This window comes from Asterias rubens, chromosome 22, assembly GCF_902459465.1.
Source record: "Asterias rubens chromosome 22, eAstRub1.3, whole genome shotgun sequence".
NCBI lineage: Eukaryota > Metazoa > Echinodermata > Asteroidea > Forcipulatida > Asteriidae > Asterias > Asterias rubens.
The window spans coordinates 1006771-1024004 of record NC_047083.1 but is presented as its reverse complement, the minus strand read 5'-3'; the positions used below and the strand labels follow the sequence as shown (position 1 = coordinate 1024004).

At 40.2% G+C, this 17234-nt stretch overlaps 3 protein-coding genes across 4 annotated transcripts; 1 reads left to right on the top strand and 2 right to left on the bottom strand.

The window, feature by feature from the left end:
* Positions 1-349: 349 nt before the first annotated feature.
* On the top strand, positions 350-8712 carry LOC117305366 (coiled-coil domain-containing protein 91-like). Its single transcript, XM_033790235.1, has 11 exons — positions 350-640; positions 1672-1816; positions 2429-2598; positions 3733-3828; positions 4245-4460; positions 4816-4995; positions 5124-5231; positions 5706-5867; positions 6149-6325; positions 6756-6869; positions 7675-8712. Exons 1-11 carry the CDS (start codon positions 563-565, stop codon positions 7795-7797), a joined length of 1569 nt encoding a protein of 522 aa, XP_033646126.1. The 5' UTR covers positions 350-562; the 3' UTR covers positions 7798-8712.
* Positions 8713-8944: 232 nt separating this feature from the next.
* Positions 8945-12445, bottom strand: LOC117305164 (oocyte zinc finger protein XlCOF15-like). 2 transcript variants are annotated; one of them, XM_033789962.1, is made up of 2 exons: positions 12352-12445; positions 8945-11514 (listed from the first exon to the last, which is right to left on the bottom strand). In XM_033789962.1, the coding sequence occupies exon 2, from the start codon at positions 11038-11040 to the stop codon at positions 10252-10254; it is 789 nt and encodes a 262-aa protein (XP_033645853.1). In that variant the 5' UTR covers positions 11041-11514; positions 12352-12445; the 3' UTR covers positions 8945-10251. The 2 variants fall into 2 exon arrangements, with proteins under 2 accessions (XP_033645853.1, XP_033645854.1); XM_033789963.1 differs by lacking the exon at positions 12352-12445 and adding an exon at positions 11947-12344.
* Positions 12446-13974: 1529 nt separating this feature from the next.
* On the bottom strand, positions 13975-17063 carry LOC117305163 (zinc finger protein OZF-like). Its single transcript, XM_033789961.1, has 2 exons — positions 16838-17063; positions 13975-15665 (listed from the first exon to the last, which is right to left on the bottom strand). The coding sequence occupies exon 2, from the start codon at positions 15624-15626 to the stop codon at positions 14397-14399; it is 1230 nt and encodes a 409-aa protein (XP_033645852.1). The 5' UTR covers positions 15627-15665; positions 16838-17063; the 3' UTR covers positions 13975-14396.
* Between the last annotated feature and the right edge of the window lie 171 nt (positions 17064-17234).

Sequence of the window (17234 nt, the reverse complement as noted above, 5' to 3'; positions counted from 1 at the left end):
GAGCACAAATTTATGTGCAAAACCAGACATTGACAGCTAGTTCCAGCAAAAACATGATAAAAACAAATGTGGGTTGACCCATTCGGGTTTTTGTTTTGTTTTGTTGTGTCTCAAGTTTTTGTTTTACTAAGTTAAAATGAAATTGCAACATTGATTACAATCTATCCACAGCAAAGCTAAAGCTCTAAAAATTGCAAAGTCTGCTTTGTTAAAAAAAATAAACAAACAATTTATTGCCCATGCTAAAATCCACGCCAAGATGCCGGGCCGGGCGCGCGGGTGCGCGGGTGCGCGGGCGCATAGCCCAGCTGGCCTGTGACGGCAATTAGTTGAGTTTTGAAACAACACACACACCCACAAAAAAAAATGGCTGCTTCCATGGACATGGCAAATGTACATTTTAAATAGTGGCACTGGGAAACTTTGCGTCGCAGGAATTTCGAAGCTTATCCAGTGTCACGCTTGACATCTTTCGACACCCTGGGTGTGTGGAATTTGTTAATTGGCCGTCGAGACGGTACTATCGGCTGAGAAAGAAAGGGAAGTTTGATTTGAAGTAGACATGGCGGACAACTGGGCAAACTTCCCGAATGCTGCGGCCGAGGCTGCAGCGGCGGCCGCGGCCCAGGCGCAAGTTCAGGTAGGCTACTCTCCTGGTCCTGGTCCGTCATGGTCCGTCAGATGTGGTTAAGTTGTAATGTTTCAGGGTAATATTTTTCAGGAACAATGAGGAAAGGAATGAACTAACCTTGTGGAATTCGTATTTATTTATGTATCGTTATATTGGAATAATAATATAAGAATTATAAATAACATGAATAACGTTAACTTTAACTAATATCTTTCTTAAAATCAATTTCTTTGAAAATAAAATGTTAATTTTTAATACTAGTAGTTTTTAGGTACAACTTCAATTATAACGTTTTCTACCTCCTTGACTCAATCAATCAATATCAATCAACCATTGTATGTAAATTGTGTTTTTTTATGTCTCAAGTTACTTTTGTGAACTAGCAATGAACTTTGAAGGTAGTTGCGATAACGTAACACTCCTCCTTCGCCGTCGGGAGGAATTTGCGGTGTATGCATTTTAATAGTAATACAATTACAATCTATATTTTACATTGAAGGGAAGCTACCTTCCTTTTTTAGCAGTCCCCATTTGGGGAATCCGAATGTCACAATGATGTTCCGAGCCGTTCCAATAATTCCCTAAACCTGATCCTAGCATGTAGATCACTAGTTGCGATAACGTTACCCTCCTCCCGACGGCCGCAAGGAGGAGGGTTACGTTATCACAACTAGTAGATCACAAGTGGAAATAAGGGGAATATTGTCAAAACTAGGGGTGTCTGAACATGGGATGTTGGAACATAGGGATGTTAGATAGATCATAGAGCAGTCAACATCAAGAAGGCAGGTTAAAATTGTGACAACTATAATAATTATAGGGAACTTTCGGGACGCTTGGTGCCAGCAGACTTACCACATAAAAACAATCGTTCTTGATAATGTGCACATGCTCAGAACTACGTAAACAATGGAAATTTACCTGGTAAGTCTGCTGCTAACTAGCGTTCCGAAGTCTCATATTGATTTGTTCATTCTTCTAAATTGTCACAGTTTAGTTTTCAATTGTAATTTGATGTTTTCTTATCATTTGGACTTCAGGGTGCAGCAGGAGGAGAGATTGACGATGACTGGGGTGACTTTGGGGGGTTTGAGGAGGCAGCACCACCCCCTCCAGAGCTTGGCCACCAGGTGCCTGGTCCAGGGGTAGAGGCCAGCCCTTCACCATGGGCCTCCTTTGCTATCGGTAACTCATACTTCACCCGTCTCCGTCCCATTCCCAATAGAGGGTTTTTGTTTTCAATGACGGATTGTTCTGTGACGATATTAGTAGTTTTCAGCCAAACTTTGTCGTTTTCGCAGATTCATCCCAAGTACTGTCTTAGAAATTAAAGGATGACCATCCTCAAAGCTGACGCATGCGCAGATGACACCTATTGTCATCATTACCGTCACAGCATCCGTCGCTGAAACAAAAACACTCAAATATTTCAGAAGGGTTGATAATTCTCATATTGGCTCAGAAGTTTTGTATGGAATTTAGGGCCCCCAATCTATGCAAAGGGGTCTATATAGTCTAAATATTTTGAATCCCGTGTAGAAAAAAAGTACAGTATTTAATTAAAGTACAGCTTTTTCATCAGTTCCCAATTGTGAAAAGCTGTTCATCGGCAAATATTGATCTACTTAATACTCTGCTTTATAGCATAAAATATTGCAGAGAGGCATTTGGCAACGAAACTACTACATGATGTCACACTTGGTATTCTGTTTCTGCTCAGCAACGTTGGGGCATAATGCATGTTTCCCCTTGTTACATATTTCATATTGTTCGAAACAATACCTGTTTTTCCCGCAGCTTCCGTTCAAAACCCAGCAGCTGGGCAACCAGACCTCCTAATGGCCCAGACCCAGCCGCCCCTCCAGCCACAAATTGACCCCCCTTTTGCCGACCCTGTACCCCAGATGGTTGCTGCCGCACCCCCTGAACTGACGTCACAAGCAGAGGCTTCCAGACAGCAAGCTCAGGTAAATGTAGCTTGCAGGTCCCCCAACCCCCTCAACCAACTTCTAACGGCTTAATTAACTCACCCAATGAGCTAACTTTACCATAGACTGGGCCCCAAATACAAATACTAATGCCCGTATTCACTTGTGTAGGATTGCTCCATCTCCTGTACTTCAGCACAATGATGCAGTCTTTCTCTCTTAAGTAATAGGCACCTCTATGAAGGCACATCTATGCCTCTAGCTATCAGGCAACCTCGGTAGTCTAGTTGGTAAGACACTGCTCTCAAATTGCAAAAGTCGTTGGTTCGAATCAAACCTGAGTAACATGCATGTGATATTTTTGCACAGGATTCGGGAAAGTACCGAGTATACAGTGCTAACACACATCGGTGTATGGGTAAAAAACAAAATTAATATGAGTAAATTGTAAATTTCTATTTGAATTTTCAAAGTGCACCAAGGCAATGACAAGGGGCACTTGCCTCCATTGCCTGTGTGAAGGCCTAGCGTGCATACAAATATTTAGGCCCAATTTGTTAAGCGAACGCGAGGAACCTTGAAGCGTCTCTATGCTCTTAAGTGCCCTGGGGTGGATTTCAAAAAGAGTTCATGTAAGACTAGTCTTTTTATCTCAAATAAGGACGAATCACTTGTCCTAACTAGCCTTAAAGACAGTGGACACTATTGGTAATTGTCAAAGACTAGCCTTCACAGTTGGTGTATCTCAACATATGCATAAAATAACAAACCTGTGAAAATTTGAGCAAAATCGGTCATCGAATTTGCGAGATAATAATGAAAGAAAAAAACACCCTTGTCACACGAAGTTGTGTGCGTTTAAATGGTTGATTTCGACACCTCAAGTTCTAAACCTGAGGTCTTGAAATCAAATTCGTGGAAAATTACTTCTTTCTAGAAAACTATGGCACTTCAGAGGGAGCCGTTTTTCACAATGTTTTATACCATCAACCTCTCCCCATTACTTGTCACCAAGAAAGCTTTTATGCAAATAATTATTTTGAGTAATTACCAATAGTGTCCCCTGCCTTTAAGTTTTTAATAACTCTCAGGACTAGTCCTAAGTTAGGACTATCTTTGTGAAATAAACCCCAGAGTCAAGAAATATTACTGAATATCATACTTTTCTTCTAGGCACAGCAGGCTGTGGCCCCTTTGCAGAATCAGTCTATCAATAATAATCTAGATGATGTTGATGTTAACCTACATGATGGCTTGGCCGGAGTAGAGGTAAGTCTCTTCAATTTCAGGGACTCAAGAACCTTGGCCGAGCGGTTGTGAACACCGGACGGAAGTTCTTGTGTTTCTGATCGGCAGAGTGTGGATTTGAATCCCGGTCGTAGCGTTTGTGTCCTTTACCATCGTTGCTTTGTCCTTTAGTCGAAGCATTAAAGCCAAAGGTACTGTGTAAAAGGATTGGTAGATCACGTAAAAGAACCCACAACACTTGTCAAGGAAGAGTAGTGGTTAACCCTGATGTTCATGGCAAGCACCCTTGTTACAAATCCTCAGGCTTGCAAGCTACAGTGATCATGTTCACTTATAACGCATCCTTGATTTCATTACAGAAATATTCAATATAATAGTAACGCATGGAACACTCTCGCATTACGACTTCATCAACAGCATTTTTTCTTTTTCTTTAGGGTGCTGTCGGGCCTCTCCCTGTTGAGAATCACAACGCAGCGTCATCAGCAGAGGGCGACCGTTTCCAGGACCCAGCAGACTCTCCAGCAGGTCAACGCCTTGTCCAACGCTCTTCATCATCGGTGGAAGTCTTCGCAGCAGAGATGACAGGAAAAGTTGGAAGGTTGGAAGATCGCCTGTCAGCCGCAGACAGAGAAAAAAGTCGCTTACAGAGGGTCAGTGAAAACTTTTCTAAAGCAAGTTTAGGTGTTTAAAATACTAGAATGAAGAAATTAATAGTGGTCAAAATGAGTCGCTTATTGTTGATCTGTAAAGATGGTTCAAATCAACCAAGTTTTGATGGATTATTGCTAGGCTTTTTATTTAAATTACTTTGATTGCTTGTTGACTTCACTTGAATGTTTTACCATAAATTGCTTCCCTTCAAAGAGTACAACTAACAAGCAGGCAGCTACAGATGGTGGTAATTCAGGTCTTTTGCCTGAAGGAAAGTTTTAAAAAAAGTTGTGGAACATTGCCGAGTTATTGGGTATAATCTTAATTCAAAGGCGATACAATTTATATATTCAGATCAGAGATGAACTGACCCAGAAACTAGAAGCCCTGGAACAAGAGGTTGAAGGTCACCGTCAAGAAACAGCCGAGCAGAAGCAACGCTACGAGCAAGTCCAAGCCAGGCATGCTTTAGAAATGGACGAGATACGCAAGGCTGGGCATGATGCATTGGCCATCATTGTTGAAGAGTACAAGGTATTATTCTCTATTGGGGGGCAAACATGGAAGATTAAAAAAAAACAAAAAAAAACCAGCAGAATGCCCCTGTACGCTTTGCTCTTTCTTTGTTGAAATTCTTTTATTACGTATTCAAATTTATGCAGGAATTATGCAAATGTGCAGTCCTCCAGCAACAAGAGGCAAGTGAGAAACAACTGCAGGTGGCCATCACCAAGGAAACGGAACGCTGTCAAGAAATCCTCAAAAGTCAGGTAAAGAGAAGTGTCTCACTTTATAACCCCCCCCCCCCCCCCCCGAAAAAAAACCCCCAAAAACAACAAGATGTATTGTGCTGTATCAAAATAATTATGTCGCCTGGCAGCAGGCGGAACGTCCTTCCACAAATCCACTCTTCTCTGTTCAGAGACAGACAGCTCTCTTAATGGTCTCTACACCAGCATAAATCCTTGGGACTCTGACAAAGCTCATTCTCTTTCTGTCCATAACCCTCACCCCATGAGTTGGTTCCCACAGAACCAGTTGGCTTGCCGGCAATTCTGGATGTCCAATCTTCTGTATTCCATATTAAGGCATACAGCTCTGATGGTCCTTGCACCAGCATCAATCCAGAGAACACTGACATAGCTCGTTCTCTGTCCTGCCCATCACCGTCCATCACCCCATGAGTTGGTTCCCACAGGACTAGAAAACAATAATAAATGTTGTTGATGTTATTCATTTTACAGCACGACAGATTAGCAAATGTTCTAGACGAGGAGAGACAGAAGAACGAGGACAGATTAAAAGAAGCGTTGCAAGAACAACTAGAAACTCAGAAGACAATGCTTCAGACGTGTTTACGAGAAGAGCAAGATAAGAATAAATCGGAACTCAAAAAAGCAACTGAGGTATGTTTTGTAGCGGCCACAAGGCAACCATTTTTGTTTTCTAGAATGCAAGTTTATTAGGCCGAAAGTGAGGCTTGGTATAAAATAGTCTGGTTTCACATTCACTCCTCAGGGCTACTAAAACTTCTGAGTTACTAGCCCTGCTGACAACCATGAAAATAAACTTAATTTGCCAACCATCCTCAGGTCATCCGTGATGAACCAATGTATTACAACTTTCCTGAAGGGCACCAGGCTCAAATATACAAAGAGTGCTATCACCAAATCTCTTCTTTCGACAGGAAATGCAAACTACTAATCAGGAAGCACTCCAGAGGGCGCTAGAAGAGGAGAGGTCAAAGGGCAAGGAGATGCTAGAAATACAGAGATCCGAGGCGGCAAGATCACTGGAGGAAGAACAGAAGTGCCATCGGGAAACGTTACAAACGGAGTTAGAGAGGGAACGACAAAACAGCAAAGTAAAGATCACCTCACAAAATAACGAATAATTAAAAAATCAACTGATGAATTAAATGCAATGCGGAAAAAACATAGTAGTTTTCCCTTAGCCTTGGTAAAGGTAAAACCTAACAATGCTAACAAAAGCAGTAACAGAACGGCTCAAAAGTCTCAGCAAAAAAGAAAAACATTCCTGTTGGCACACTGGTGTAACCTTATGTACCTCAGAAGAATCTGCTAGAATGAAACCATTTTAAATGCAGAATAACTTTAAAGCAAAATCTTCAAGGCCAGTTATTTGTATAACACTGTTTCAACAAGATGCTTCTCTTGAACATCGAGTGTTTTCCTGTACCCTGTTCACTTTCTTTTTTCCATAATTTGATGTTCGATTTTCTTATCCCCTTTAAAGTAATGAGTCAGTATTTCTTTCTGATTCATTTATGAAAGGTCGCGATAAAAAATGCACTTGAGGAAGAGAGAAAGCGCCACCTAGAGGCCATCGAAGAAGCCTCTGTCAATTCTAGGAAAGCAATGGAAGAATACAACGCAGAGCAAAAGAGGGTGAGGTTTTATAATTTATTCATGGTTTGTGCATATATTATGCAGACAGTTCTTTTCAAAACTGAGAAATCTCCCGTAAAATCCTATAGATCTACTCCGCAGTAGTAAAATATATAGCAAGACAATTCTCTGAAGAACTAACTCTACCTGGCAAGTAGATACACAAATGGTGTTACCTCAAACCAACTTATACTGTGTTGTTAATTTTGGGGGATTTGAATATAATTATATTCTCAAAAAAGTCTCCAAAAGTGGAGATGGGCAGGAAGGAGGTATGGCAACAGGTGGGCAAGAAAAGAAAAACAAAGCAACAAAACAGAAGATGGAGAGATGAACTAAGTACATACAGGGGCATTGCTTGGCAACAGACAGTGCAGCATAGAGTGAGATGGAGAATTAGTAAAGAGGCTTTCCTCCTGCAGTGGAGTGAAATAGGCTAGAAAAACAGAAATTTTCAACTCCCTTATAAAATCCAAGAAACCAGACAAAATAAAGAGGGAGAAAAAAACATAAGACGGAGAGATGAACTTAGACTAAGTTCATCTCTCCGTCTTATGTTTTTTACTAAGTCTTAGTACATAGGGGCATTGCTTGGCAACAGACAACGCAGGATAGAGTGAAACAGTGAAGAGGCTTCCTCCTGCAGTGGGGTGAAATAGGCTAGAAAAACAGATATTCTCAACACTATTAGAGCCAAACGAGAAGGAAGAAGACAATGTAGCAATTTCAGTTTTAGTAAAATAACTCTTAAATGTTGTGGTTAGTGGTTTTCAAATAAACTGAACATTTTTCTCTTTTCTTACAGTTGGACTCCGTTTCGAGACATCGTTCGTTTGCGAGTTTGGATTTATTCCTAGAAAGCGCCAGACAGCAGCTGAAATCATTAATGGACGATAAACCTGTAGAAATGCCAAAAAGCTCTTCCTAAAATTAATCTTTTTAGATTTGTGTGTGTTAAATATTTCAGTAAGTTGTCAATGTAGAGAGGTGCGGCCAATTTGTTTTTTCTTCTATTCATGTCAATGTAACCAAACCCAAGTGTTGATTTACTCGATGGCCGTAGATTCAGTGGGCCCTAGCCTCTGTGCTCCTACAGAAGTTTCCTTATAGACTTCAAGATTTGGCAACAGAGGTACCAGGCTTTGCAAAATGCAAATGGCCTTGCACGCAATCATCATCATCTTCCTTCGTCCGTGGACAGAATAATAGAAGTAGCATTGATGAAGTGGTGCCAGGTTGCTTTGTCCCTCATGAGTTGTTGAGTCTCGTTTGGACCGAGATAAGTGTCTCTGGTGATGGTGTCTGCGTAGTTTATTTTCCTCCTGCCGCGGTTTGGATGTCCGCCAGGAGGATTCCAGAAGACCAGGTGCGATATAGGTTGATCATAGGTACGTAAACAGTTCCCGGCAAATATGGAAATAACAAATATTGTTCTTCATCAAAGAGGCCAGAAACACTTGTTTGAAAATGTGCAGCGTGGTTGGACTCATTTGTGAAACGTTCAAAGCAATTTTATTTTATCTTGATTGCATTACAATATTTTTAACAAATGAAAGTGTAAATGCCTTTGGTATGTTCTAGACTGAGATTTCATGGCATTAGAGATTTTTCAACTTAAATTTAGGCCTATATTATGAATAGATACATGTAGCAATAAAATTAGAGAAAAAATGTGGTGTACAAAAATATCAAATATTTTTCATTTATGGGTATATTTAAAGGACCTTTAAGACAGTACAGTACATCATTGTTTTGGAATAGCATCTTTCTCTAGTTAAAGGCAGTGGACACTTGATAATAACTCAAAATAATTATTAGCATAAAGCCTTACTTTGTTACAAGTAGTGGGGAGAGGTTGATAGTATAAAACGTTGTGAGAACTGGCTCCCTCTGAAGTTATGTGAGAAAGAAGTAATTACCCACAAATTTAAATTTAGAATTTGAGGTCCTGAAATCAAGCATCTGAAAGCACACAACTTTGTGTGCCAAGGGTGTTTTTTCTTTCATTAGTATCTCGCAACTTTCGACGACCAATTGAGCTCAAATTTTCACAGGTTTGTTATTTTATGCATTTGTGCGATACACCAAGTGAGAAACTCGGTGAGAAGACTGGTTTTTGACAAATACTAATAGTGTCCAGAGTCTTTAAGATAAATGCACAATCCTGAGGGCTACAACAAGTGTTATAGCTACACAAGAATCATGTCTAAAATAAACTCCTTCAAGAGAGGGCGACATACAAAAACAGCTTGGCGCAGTAGAACCTTTTGGTGTATGGATTATGATGGAAACAAATTATACAAACTTTTGCATTGACAGCAATTTATACATGGTAGAGAGGTTTTTAGTAATAATTTTGTTTTCTTTCCAAATGGGCAATTTGTAAACTTTCAGTTACTAAAAACAGGAGCCATTATCCGCAAAGAAAACAGGAGGGGACGAGAATCATCATTTTTGTCACATGGGCTAATGGTTATTAATGTACTTGATTCATGCCACCATGCAAAGCTTAAAAACACATACAGTACTCTTTGCAAAAAATATATAATCCATTACAACCAAATAATAGTGGGGGAAATTTGTTGTCGCCCCTCACAAATTTCTTTGATACATTCATCAAAATGGTTGGATTATAAGGAAGATTTGTTAATATTTTGTATTCAACTGTACTCTGCAATAAAAATGTGGAATATTACACATATGTAATCTGTGATTTTGGTTCCAATTGGGTAGTTTGTATATTCTTGTCACCCATCAGCGTTTTGCCCAGGACTTCTTTAATCAGTTAGGGAGTGTTGAAAAATGTTTCCCGGGACACCATTGCGAGGTCGATCAGTTTTATGGTAGATCATAAAGATAGACTAAATGATCAGAAGCGCTCAAAATTAATGGCTTTGGATACAATGCAATTTCTAACTGAAAGTACACGAAATGGCGTGCTAACCTTGCGGTGCTTAGTGCTTACTGCAACAACAATGCAAATTCTTTGTGAACGCGCAATATGGCGGCGTAATTTTTCTTTGAACCTGTGCAATATACGCTAGCAGTGTAGCAAATTGTTTAGCTACGGTAAGCACAAAAAGTTGCTTACCAATAAACACCGCTATGAAATTGGGCCCTAGTACTGCCTTGTCTGGTTTTATTTGAGAATGCTTTGCCGCAAAAGTCACAAATAAACGGCTCTTCTCTCTCTTTCTCATGGGTTAACGGATGACCATTTAAATCAGTTTTGAGTGAGAAGGCCTTTCCACAAAGGTCACACAGTTGATGTCTCGAAGTGTTTTCCTACAACAGAGTTTTTGAAAGTCACTGAGCTGAACGACCAGATCAGTGCTTCTTCCTTTACAAAGAAGGGTAGGTAGTAAGTTCAAAAGTAACACTCTTAATCAGTACCAAGGCTTTTCAAATCTGCAGGGTGGACTCTTTGATGTTGTTCCAGATAAGCCATCAATACGAAGGATTTTCCACAAATACCACAAACAAAACGTTTCACTTCTGTGTGGATCTTTTGGTGTTTCTTTAGGGTGTATATTTGAGTAAAAGCCCGCCCACAAATCTCACAAACGCAGGTTTTCTCTGTCACATAAGAACCCGTATGGTTTCTCTGATGATCTGCAAGGATGGATTTGCGCTGGAAGGCTTTTCCGCAAATGCCGCAAACAAATCGTTTCTCACCAGTGTGCACAACCTGGTGTTGGACGAGATTGGTTTTATGTGAAAAAAATGTCCCACAAATGTCACACTCGAATGGTTTCTCTCCAGTGTGGACCCGTTGATGTTGAGACAGGTTGTTTTTCTGTGAAAAACCTTTTCCACAAGTACCACAAATAAATGGTTTCTCTCCAGTATGGACTCGCCTATGTTTTACCAAAGCATCTTTAAAACAGAATGCTTTTCCACAAATATCACAAGCAAATGGTCTTTCTCCGCTATGAACACTGTTATGTTGTGTAAGTATAGTGTTACTTGAGAAGGCTTTCCCACATACTTCACAAACAAAAGTTTTCTCTCCACTGTGGACGTTCTGGTGCCTCCTTAAGGAGCTGCTCTGAGCGAAGGATTTCCCACAAGTGTTGCAAACATACGGTTTCTCTCCAGTGTGGACTCGTTGATGGTTTGTTAGGTTGTTTCTGCATGCAAAGTCTTTTTTACAAATGTCACAGTGAAACATCTTGCCGTCTGAGTGAAGATGCTCCTTAAGACTTCTTTGCTATGGGTGATCTATGATCTATACCGATGTCACAAACAAACGTGGACTCATTCATGCTATTTTGGTTTATTTTATAATGTCTAAATCTCTCACGCAGATTGGCAGCGTTGTTTTTCGATTTCTTCTTAACAATTTTCACTGAAAGGAATAGGATCAACTCCTTTCAAAAAACTCTTCCAGTTGAAAGTTTATTTCCATGCAGGCCACAGACACGAATTTTCGATCGAATGGAAATAAATCTGAGTTGGTTGACATTGCACAAAAAATAGTTTTTCTCGAGTCGTTTCCTGCAGTGCAAAAACTTCTAGATTCAAATTTTCTGTCAGTAAGTTCAATTTTATCACAACATTTGTAAAGATTAAGCAAAAAGAAGGAGTGTTACCAAAACTTTCTTGCACAAACTTTCTTCTTCAATGTGGAGTCGTTTACTTCCAGCTGTGTAAGTAAAATAAAATGGATGGGAAATAGTTATAAACAGTTGAGCGTCTGTATAAAAACCTAGTTTACTCTATCTAGTTCTAACACCAACAGTCAAACAGAGTGAAGCCCAGGTTATACTTCATGAGAATGCTAAGAAAATTTAGCATGAATTTGACGAAACAACTCTGTTTTCGCTGCGAATATTCGAAAGTGTTGAGCACAGCTCTCAACTGCTGCAAATTATTCCTTGACGAATTATTTGTGACGTCAACATTCGCTTCACATTCTCATTAGTCATTGGATACTTAAATAAGGCTTACCGCTACAGACTCTTAAAAACAGATTCATTAGGAAGGCCCATTGTGAAACTTCAGTTAAGAAGGTGTTTATTTGTAACTATTCTAAGTTATCAGGTTATGGATAAAAAAGAGAGCACAAAATACTCACAAATTTTTCAGTGACATTTCACCACATTTCATTGACAACTCTTAACAGCTAGTCGATTTTTCTCCTTTTTACAACTGGAAGTGGTCTAGAAAGTGATCCCACAAATAAAGTCATGGACCATGCATGGCTGTGATGTTCACGAACAACAATGACATGATGATGATGGAAGGTAACCTAAAGTTCACAATTCACTAAACCAAAAATGGAGGTAGAAACCCGAAATATCTACCTAGTACCAATGGAGGAAGAAATAGATTGCATGACCATGATCTGACGACTAATCCGTAAACGTGGTCTTGGGTAAAAAATAAATAAGGAAACAAATCCAACATTTCCAATGCCATGCAACCAATGGAAACTGGAAAAGTTATGCACTATAAATAAATGTGGAGAAACTGAACTTACCTTTCTGGTAGACTTGAAGGAACAAGTTTCTCGACCACAAAGTGGTGCAAATAATAAGGACGTCTTCTGCTAAAAATTTGAGCTATTGTTTTTTTTCTTCTAGGGGTTTTGCAGCGCCCTCATGCGTTTATGTAAACCTGACAACAAACGGCGCGCAGCATGCAGGGGCCGCGGGTTTGGAGGGGGGTTGGATGTGGGTGGCGGGGGGTGGGGGGATTGGATATGGGGTCGCACAGCATATGAAGCATATATGTTTACGGGGATAACTAATACCTTGTGAATCTTGGTTTCTGACAGGAATTTAGAGAATAATTTCCAATCAAAAGTCGACTGCTATTGTGTTTTCAAATTTTGGGGCAGAGCGATTTTTTGGAGCTTGAACCCATGGTTGAACAAAAGTAATTAAATGGGTAACCCTTCATATCATAAACAAAAGTAATTAAATGGGTAACCGTTCATATCATATCCAGACCCTTCCAGAGATCCAGGCATCTGACCTTTCATCATTGCTGGCAACTTTAACCCACGATGAAGACTGGCAATGACAAAATTTACTTTTAACTTCCAAGTTCATCATGTCCCCCATGTGCTACATCAAAGATGATGATGCCGTATGCTATGTAGATCTCGTTTTAAAGTCCATAAGCCAGTTTACGGCCAAGTCCTCAGCCAGGTGAAGGGCTTTGATGCCACCATCAAGGTGAGAGAGTGGGCAGTCATCTATCATGTGGCGCATCGTCTGTGGTGCTCCACAATCACAAAGTGGAGATGCAAGGTAGCCCCATTTGTGTAGGCTGCTGCGGCACGGCCCTGCGTCTGTACTGAACCGGTTTAAGACGCACCAATGGCCGCGGGACATCAAAGATAAATACTCGTTTTAAAAGCACAAAATAATAAAGACCAGAATACCCCCACTTCAACAGCCTCATTTAAAGCTTGGTGAAAAAATAAACACAATGAAAATCTTTTTAAAAAAGTATAAGGTTGATTCCCAATTGTTTATTTATTTTGTGAAATCATCAAATGTTCTCCAATCTATAACAAAATACTTTCTCTTTAAAGTTAATCATCTTACTATTTTTACAAAGTTTACAAGTTCAAAACAACACAAATGGAATACGTTGGCACTGGAGTCTATAGTGCCTTTAACTAACTCTATTTGCGTTGTGGACACTGTTGGTAACTACACAAAATAATTGTTAGCATAAACACTTCCCAGCAATGGAGAGCTGTTCATAGTATAAAACATTGTGAGAAACGGCTCCTTCTGAAGTAACGTATTTTTTTGAAAAGTAATTTCGCACTAAAAATAATTGAATTGATTTTGAGACCTCAGCTGAAAACATGTGTGACTTTGGTGTGAAGGGCTGAATACAAATGGCTTTCTCAAATGGGGACTCGAAGACATCACAGTAGAAATTACAATTTGTTAATAAAGTTTTTTTTACAAAGAAAACAATACAAAATTGTTTCTCTCAAATGCTGATGAAAGGTTTGGGGAGTTGTTACATAAGAGTGGACTAACCACTAGGACCTGGTCGGCACGCTCGGTGTGTGTGTGTGTTCGGGGGGGGGGGGGGGGGGGGGGGGTTGTAGGGGGCGATTGGATGGGTTGGGGGGGGGAGAGTAATAGGGGAATGTTATACGTGAATTGTGGCGTCGGATTTTCAGGCAGGCTTTAAATTAATAACTAGTGGATCTTTATGTCCCCCATGTGCTACATCAATGATAAATATTGGTTTTCAAAACACCAGAAAGCTGATGAAAGAAGTTATTTTCATTTGACAAGTCGTTTCCACCAAGCGATATCCACATGATTTTTTCTGAGAGTGGACTTGGTGATGGTGTTGGCAAACTCAAACTCTTTCTTTAAAGTGCTGACGTGCTATAAGTGATCATGTGATTTCTAAATGAGAAGAATTCTCTTCACACCTCACAATCAGATAGTTCACAATCTGTGGATACGCTGATGGATTGTCGAATAACTTTTACTCAACTCGTAAAGGCTTTTCCAACAAAAGTCACAAACGAATGGCTTAAATATCTCAATGTGTGTGGACCAGCTGATGGCGTGTTAGATTATATTTATTTGCTAAGGATTTTCCACAAATATCACAAACATATGGCTTCTCTCCTGTATGGACCAGCTGATGGCGTGTTAGGTTACGTTTAATTGAGAAGGATTTTCCACAAATATCGCAAACAAATGGCTGCTCTCCAGAGTGAAGCAGCTTATGGCATGTCAGGTGACTTTTTCGTGGGAAGGATTTTCCACAAATGTCGCACACAAATGGCTTCTCTCCAGTGTGAACCAGCTTATGGCGTGTCATGTTACTTTGTCGTGAGAAGGATTTTCCACATTTATCGCAAAAAAATGGCTTCTCTCCAGTGTGGACCAGCTTATGGCATGTCAGGTTACTTTCATGTGAGAAAGATTGTCCACAAATATCGCAAACAAATGGCTGCTCTCCAGTGTGCAGCAGCTTATGGCATGTAAGGTGACTTTTTCGTGCGAAGGATTTTCCACAAATGTCGCACACAAATGGCTTCTCTCCAGTGTGAACCAGCTTATGGTATGTCAGGTTACTTTTTCGTGAGAAGGATTTTCCACAAATGACGCAAACAAAAGGTTTCTCGCTAGTGTGGACCACGTGATGGCTGGTCAGGTAACATTTACGCGAGAAGGATTTTCCACAAACATCACAAACAAAAGGATTCTCGTTCTCGCCAGTGTGGACCAGCTGATGGCGTGTCAGGTTACATTTTTTAAAGAAGGATTTTCCACAAATATCGCAAAAAAATTTCTCTCCAGTGTGAACTAGCTTATGGTATGACAGGCGAATTTTTTGTGGGAAGGATTTTCCACAAATGTCACAAACAAAAGGTTTCTCGCCAGTGTGAATCAGCTGATGGGTGGTCAGGTTACATTTTTGTGAGAAGAATCTTCCACAAATGTCACAAACAAAAGGTTTCTTATTAGTGTGGACCAGATGATGTTGTGTTAGATTACTATTGCGTGAGAAGGATTTCCCACAAAAATCACAAACAAATGGCTTCTCTCCAGTGTGGATTTGCTGATGGACTGTCCTCTTAGCCTCAGTTGGGAAAGCTTTTCCACACAGATCACCAACAAAGGGTCCAGTTTGGTCATGCTGTTGGTCTGTCTGATTTATTTTTCTACAAAGTTCAGACACGGTCAATTTTGTTCCTAAGCTCACGGACAGACAACGCCTTTGAATGCTTTCTAGCAAGATGTCACTTGCTAACTTCTCCATCACGTTTGTCTCAAGCAACACCTGGACTATACCATTAACCTGCAGAGGGGTAGACAAAGGGATTTAAAAGTTCAAAAGCCTTTTCTTTTGACAGACTTAAATTGCTTCATGGCAATTCACGCCTGCAGGTTAAATAATGACCATAACCTTAGAGCAAGATGGACCAAGGAAGAGATAACAGTTACAGGTTAAGCCAAATAAAATAAAAAACAGTTGATCGTCCCCGTTCCCTGTCTGCATCCTTTTTTTTTTATTATGTGTTATCTTTCGTTTTTTGTAAAACAAAAGAAAATCTAACGCAATGCTCTCAAACACTTGTAACCGTCTGTTTCATGAAACAATATTTAGTGAACGCCTACTTCTAGAAAATATCAAGGCTCCCCGTGAGGAGCCTTTATAGTTTCTAGAAGTAGTGAATGCCTACCAGCATGACCAGCAAATCTTTTTTAGTGTAATCCGACCCTGGTGTAGTCAGGTTTTTAGTGTTAACACAGCTCCTCGGGTATAAAACAAGTTTGCGATGGGTTCAAACTAAATAATTGGACTGGTGGCATGTTTGATTTGAAATACTAAGCAGCCATCTTGAAAATAGTAAATAGGCTAGACCCAGGCACCCAGTATTACTGGGGCGCTGTACTCCTTTTTTTGAATTTTGACATTTTCGGTCATACAACAGATAATGTCAAAATTTTGAAAAAGGAGTACAGCGCCCCATCCCAGTGACTGCACTTTTACTGGGTCTATAAATAGGCCTAGGTAAGGGCTTAAGGCCCTCATCCTCCTCTTTTCTGAAAAGTTTCCATAAGGCGCCACCACTTTTTCATCCGATATGAAATAATATAGGGTGCGTTCGTTTAGCTTCCCCAGGTCGAATCCGGTGTGTGGCGGTTTTTTTCAGGACGAACGTGTGCAGATAATATTAACAACCCACGTTCGTCCTAGAAAAAAAAACCGCTACACACCGGGGTCGACCCAGGGAAGCTGAACGAACAAACCCAGTATCTAATTTACCTCAATGAGATATCCCTTTTTGTAAAAAAGAGTGAAAAAGTGGTGGCGCCATTGGCATACGGAAAGTTATCCCTTTCTTTAGAAACTTTAGTTCTACCTCCCTTGCTAGGACTAGATAGATAGGATAAAAGGATGACAACAGTATCAAACTTTCAAAGGGTTTTATGCTATGCACCAAGTTGTTGAGAAACTGAACTTACCCTTAGATGTTTATACACTGTATCCCGAATTGTGTCTTTCAAGGGAAAAGGAGACTGCTAATATTATAAGTTGAGCTCACTGAAACAAGATCTTGCTTCTTGATTTGCAGCGCCCTCTATATATGGTATATGCTGACGTGACGACACGGACGACATGGCGTGCGGCAACCTCGTCCACATGGAGGGTCGAGCAGTACTGCAATATCTGTTTCATGCATGGTTAAAAATAAAGTTAACCATGGTGACGAGGTTGGTTGCACGGTAGATGAGAGAGGTTTTAGGATCGGTGGAGGGGGCGTGTCAGGACATGTTTAGAAAATAATTGCCCCAGCTTAAATAAGCCCAAGGGACAGTTTTTTTGACAAAGTTGTTTGGTTTAATTATGGGGTTTGTTTGG